The following is a 5,519-nucleotide window of genomic DNA, read 5'->3' on the forward strand; positions in this document are numbered from 1 at the left end:
AAGTTTTAAAAACTTACTGTCTCCAGGCTCACGCGTCCATTCATTTCAGATGAAACAAAGGACATGTGACATTTCGGCATTGAGATAAAGGTTAGGATCATGGTTTTTTTAGGAAGTTTTACAGCACACCGTGAGTGTATATTAGCTCTGTTTGTTCTTTGCTTTTGGCAACTGATAGTTTGGACCTGGAAATGGTGTCACACTTAACAAGCAGATTGTGAACGTTTGATCCATGAAAATGTTTAATTTTTTTTTCTTTTTGGCCATGTGATGTTTAATCAAAATGTTAAAACCTTCCAGTAAAAACGGCAGATTTCTCTCTGGTGACGTATGCCAATCATTTACTCTGAATAAAACCCGCCCCAGCAAGATCACATTCATCACAAGCCAACAACCCATTCATTGAACCAAGTCCACGCCCTTCATTACGATAATACGGCGCAATATGGAAGAAAAGACCTGTTGCTAATTCAGTTTCATCACGACTTTAAAAAGACCTTTTTCTGCATCTGAAATATCATAAAACCATTCAAAAAGTTACTAATACTACGATGCTACATTAAAAAGCTTGACTTCTAAGAAGTGGCTGAGCTTTTTAGCATTCTTACAAGCAACAGGGTTAATGGAGCGACTCTCCCACGAGCAAATGACCATAGTCGCATGTAATCACCAGAAAAATGGAATCTTCATTGTTACCATGGAAAAGATTACTAGAATGCTCTAGGATTTTCACAGATGATGCAGAAAAAGTAACCATCATAGCCAGAGTAAGTATCCTGGGCAAAGGAATGTTTCCAGATACAATAATGGGTGAGGGAAAGCTGGATCAGTGCTTGATGATTTCTAAAAGGAAAAATAATCTCTCTCTCTCTCTCTCTCTTTCTTTCCACCCCCCCCCCCCCTTACACATTCTCTCTCTCTCTCTCTCTCTCTCTCTCTCTCTCTCTCTCTCTCCCTCTCTCTCTCTCTCTCAGTCCCAGCCCCTGAAGGTGTCATAACTGTGCTCTCTCCCTCTCGCTCTCTATCACCGCCTTTCAGATCTTTAAAAGCCGCTGCTTGCCGTTTCTCACTCGTTCTCGGTTTGTATCCTCTGGCACTGCAGGGGACTCCCGGCTTGCAGCCTCACCAAGCAAAGCTGAAAAGCGAGCAAAGAAACAGAGAGGGGAAGAAAAAGAACCAGACTTCCAGAAATAGCATCAGCCACGTACGACAGAACCGAGCATGGAGAACCTGAGACCCAGACGCAAGATGTCTTTCCTTTCCAACTTGACACCCGTTGTCCTGTTGCTGATCGTCCACTGTGGGTCCTGGTCCCTGGCGGGTCGCTTGGGCCCCCAAAAAAACTGCCTGACCTGTAAAGACGGGCACTCCTCGGGCACGGGCCGGGCCTCCAGGGACCCGGCCGGGGCGGCCAGCGCGACCGTGTTGGCGTCGGGGGAGCCCTGTGGGGTGTACACCCTGAGCTGCGCCAGGGGGCTTCGCTGCGTGCCCCCTCCGCGTGAACACAGCCCCCTTCAGGCTCTGCTGCAGGGCAGAGGCTTCTGCGCCAAACAGAGCAGGATGAGTCCCACCGAGAAGCCCCGCCCCACAGGTAAGAGTTTCAGCCAACGGATGCCTTTGCGGTTCCTTCCTCCGCGTTCCCGGCGTGCTCTTTTTCAGCGCCGTGCCGCATGCGGTGAACGGTAATCTGCTTTAAGTGCCAAAGCAAGATAGCTCGAGGATGCATTTCAGGTTCCACGGATGTGCTGCAAGCCGCTGTGCTGCAGTGTCCATATCAGAGGCTTGGTAGGATGACAAAACTGTAACTGAACCAAGGACATGTGCATAAAGTGCCGGGAATAGCTGCTGGTTTGCATGTGATGGCTGTAAATTCCTGAAGGGTGTAAAGGCATTTCTGTGATTTGAGGCTTTCACACATCATAAATGTGCACGATGAAGATCACTTGTAATTATGGTCATGGGTATGAATGTGCAAGGCTAGTGTGCAAGTACAGATGTGTGTCTGTGTGTGTGTATTTGCAATTGTGCACGTATGTCATGCATATGGGCATCAGAACTATTGAAAAGAGCAACAGAGGAGATGAAGAGCGAGAGTAGTGTGTGTGTGTGTGTGTGTGTGTGTGTGTGTGATCTTGAGTATATGTGAGTGTCACCCACATTCTGACAGTTTAATTTTATGTCTCCATCTACTGTTTACTTTAGGTCATTACAATTTAAGAGAGCCTATATTGTCAATTCATGAGAATGATTTGAGGATCTATTCCCTACAAATGTGGGGGGTTTAGAGTTCAAGTAACCTGAATCAAGCAACATATACTCTAAAAAGTACAGCCAAATATATTAATTCAGTCAAAGAACTGTCTTTTTCTCAAAAATGCAGTCATTTTTCAGTACTGATGTCCCTTTTTCTCACAGGGTCACATCCTTCACACGGTGGTGAAATAGAAAAGGTGAGTCTATCCTTTGGTTTTTGACTTCTATAATTAATGCTTACTATCTCAACTGAGCATGAAAAAGACCAAAAAAAAAAAACATACTGGAATAGGGTTAAATGTGTTTTAATATTATTAAATTATTAATATTATTTTATTATTTTATTTTGCTCAAAACATTCTGATAAAAACATTTAATAATTCTAAGCATTGCAATATTGCATTTATAAATTTAACTTAAATGGTTTTAAAACATTCTGTAATCCTGAAAATCCAAATCTTATTTTATGATTTTATTACACCAAACTCTTTTGTGTACCTCTGGGTTTTGTTACGAAAAAATAGAATGGAAAAATCTAAATTATCCATAATACAAATTTAAAGGTATATGCTGTATTCCAACATGTAGTTTTCAACATTTCCTCACCAGGCTCCATGTCGTAAGCTGCTCAACACTGTCTTGCGAGGTCTTGAGCTCACCATTTTCCAGTCTGATCGCGACATCTACATCCCGAACTGTGACACACGTGGGTTCTACAGGAAAAAGCAGGTATTGGTTGAATAAATTAGGCTGGCATTGTTTGACCTTGCGGAAGTTCAGAAGCTGGCTTTGCCGCTTTAGTTTTAATAAATGAACTGAGGAGGAGGTTTTGAAATCTGAAGGGTATTAATAAGACTTTTGTGAAGCTAAATGTATTTATTATATGAATTTTGTACATCCTAAGAGACTCAGTGAAGAATTAAGACTGTCATGTTTCCTATATGTTTGTTGAGATTAATTGTTTAGTATAACATTTGATTACATTTATTTTCATCCACTAGTGGGCATATTTATTTATTTTTATGAAGTTGAACCATAGTTTTCATTCACTAGTGGTCATATATAATTTTGTTTAAAGTTTAACCATAACTATTATTTTTTTATTCACTAATATAATATAATATAATATAATATAATATAATATAATATAATATAATATAATATAATATAATATAATATAATATAATATATTTTTTAAGTTTAACACAACAGTTATTTTCACTAGTGGTTATATATCATTTTGTTTAAAGTTTAACCATAACTATTTTTTTTATTCACTACTGGTCATATGTAATTTTGTATAAAGTTTAACTATAACTATTGTTATTCACTAGTTGTTATATATAATTTTGTATAAAGTTTAACCATAACTATTTGTTTTATTCGCTAGTGGTCATGTATAAAATTATAAAAAGTTTAACCATAACTATACATTTTTTCATTCACTAGTGGTAATATATACTATTTTGTATAAATCTTAAGCATAATTATCAATATTAGTACTACTTTTTGGATCATGTGATTTTTGGATATCTGAAGGTCACTGTTATGAGACGCTTTGTATTGCGAATGTCAGAGTGACACAATTCGAGGCTGATAAAAGGGTAGTAAAGCACAGAAAAATGACAAATCAGAACAGAACAATCTCCTGTGGTCTTGCAGTGTCGGTCCTCTAAGGGCATGCAGCGCGGGCACTGCTGGTGCGTGGACGAGCAGGGCAACACCGTGCCGCCACGTGCCGGGGAGGATGGCAATTTACCATGTGACGGAGAATGAGGGGAGCGACGGCCCCACAGCTCTGAGCCTGGAGGAAGAGGAGGGGTACAGGGAGAGGGGATGACTTCAGCTCGGTGCAAGACACTGCCTGACCAGGACACACCAGGGATAAACCACTTCACATGGGAACGGGCCCTAACTCAGAACGTCCAGAGCACGTTCACTGCCATAAACTCGACCATCATGAGCATCAGCATCAGAACACAGAAATAATGACCACTACACCACATGAGCTTAAGTCGAGATAGGTCAGCTCTTACAGAGAGATCTTTAATTCCTTGCCCTACAGTAGAACTTATTGTGTGTGTGTGTGCGTGTGTGTGTGTGTGTGTGTGTGTGTGTGTGTGATAGCTATGTTTGCTTCTCAATGGGCTGTTATACTGTTAAAACCGTCCCCTCTCCCCTTCTCCAACGATACACTGACTAAACTATACTTAAGAAAACGGAATACACCTTCTCGTCTAATTTATTCTGGAGTATTACTAAATTTCCTTGAATACTTTCCTTGAGGACCTGTACACATTGTCATGTAATCGACATCTAAACACTATCATAATGTGCACATTCGGAAAGTACTCCTTTTTCATTCATACGACACTGACTGCAAACACACATCATGCATTATTTGTACATAAGTGAGTTTATTGTGGTTGGTTGTGTCATGAGGTGGAATATTCTTGAATGCTGATGGCTGTTACCTTTTTTGAGAAGTTGTTAGGCATATTTTTATATATTTCAATATGCTATTTTATATATATATAAATATATATAAATTGTGGATTTATTTAATGAACTACGATGCCATGTATTTTTATATTGTCAGCAGTTTTTCATTGTCAAAACAGAGCTTATTTTATTCGCTAAGTGAATCAGTGCCATATGTTGGTGACACCATACAAAGGGATTAAAAACAAAAACACAATTTAAACATACCCTTTAGAGAGCATTTACTGCTGTACATGTGTTTTTTACATTATTATTATTATTTCTTGTCAGTTGTTTCATTATTTATGTTGATCCTTCAGTATTGGAAAGTGTTACAATATCGCTTAATTTTCAATATTTTAGATTGTATTCTGGGTAATTTGTTCAGAACGCTGTGTTTTCTCATATCCACAATGCATTGAGAAAAAAGTGCACAAAATAATGTCTGATCAATGTACCTCACAATGATTTTGTTGTATCAATATATGTGCCAGTAGTTGTGGGCCCTTGAAAAGGAGCCCATTGCAAAAATTATAACGTGTGCAAGAACTATGAAAAAAAAAAAAAAAACGGATACAGAGAAAAATAAATGCATATGTTAATATAAAAACTGACTCTTTGCAGAATCTCATTTAGAAACTCAAATGCATGAAATTGAATGTGAAAACTACTATCAAACCATATACATGCACCACTGAAATAGACGATAGAAAGCGATGAATTAGCAAAAGCAACAAGAAAGAGCAGATGCTGCTGTTGGCAACAAAAATACAGCCATATGGTCA

At 39.0% G+C, this 5,519-nt stretch overlaps 1 protein-coding gene across 1 annotated transcript; it reads left to right on the plus strand.

Moving 5' to 3' along the window:
* The first annotated feature begins 1,072 nt into the window (after nt 1–1,072).
* igfbp6b (insulin-like growth factor binding protein 6b) lies at nt 1,073–4,465 on the plus strand. The gene is made up of 4 exons (XM_081387205.1): nt 1,073–1,591; nt 2,416–2,450; nt 2,863–2,982; nt 3,916–4,465. Exons 1-4 carry the CDS (start codon nt 1,222–1,224, stop codon nt 4,027–4,029), a joined length of 639 nt encoding a protein of 212 aa, XP_081243331.1. The 5' UTR covers nt 1,073–1,221; the 3' UTR covers nt 4,030–4,465.
* Nucleotides 4,466–5,519: the final 1,054 nt, after the last annotated feature.

This window comes from Scardinius erythrophthalmus (assembly GCF_964197995.2).
Source record: "Scardinius erythrophthalmus genome assembly, chromosome: 15".
NCBI lineage: Eukaryota > Metazoa > Chordata > Actinopteri > Cypriniformes > Leuciscidae > Scardinius > Scardinius erythrophthalmus.

Excerpts from the sequence above, each read along its gene's own strand:
- igfbp6b (XM_081387205.1), top strand. The coding sequence starts at position 1,222 with ATGGAGAACCTGAGACCCAGACGCAAGATGTCTTTCCTTTCCAACTTG. Across the intron at positions 1,592-2,415 it reads CGAGAAGCCCCGCCCCACAG|GGTCACATCCTTCACACGGT; the intron begins GTAAGAGTTTCA and ends TTTTTCTCACAG. Across the intron at positions 2,451-2,862 it reads ACGGTGGTGAAATAGAAAAG|GCTCCATGTCGTAAGCTGCT; the intron begins GTGAGTCTATCC and ends TTTCCTCACCAG.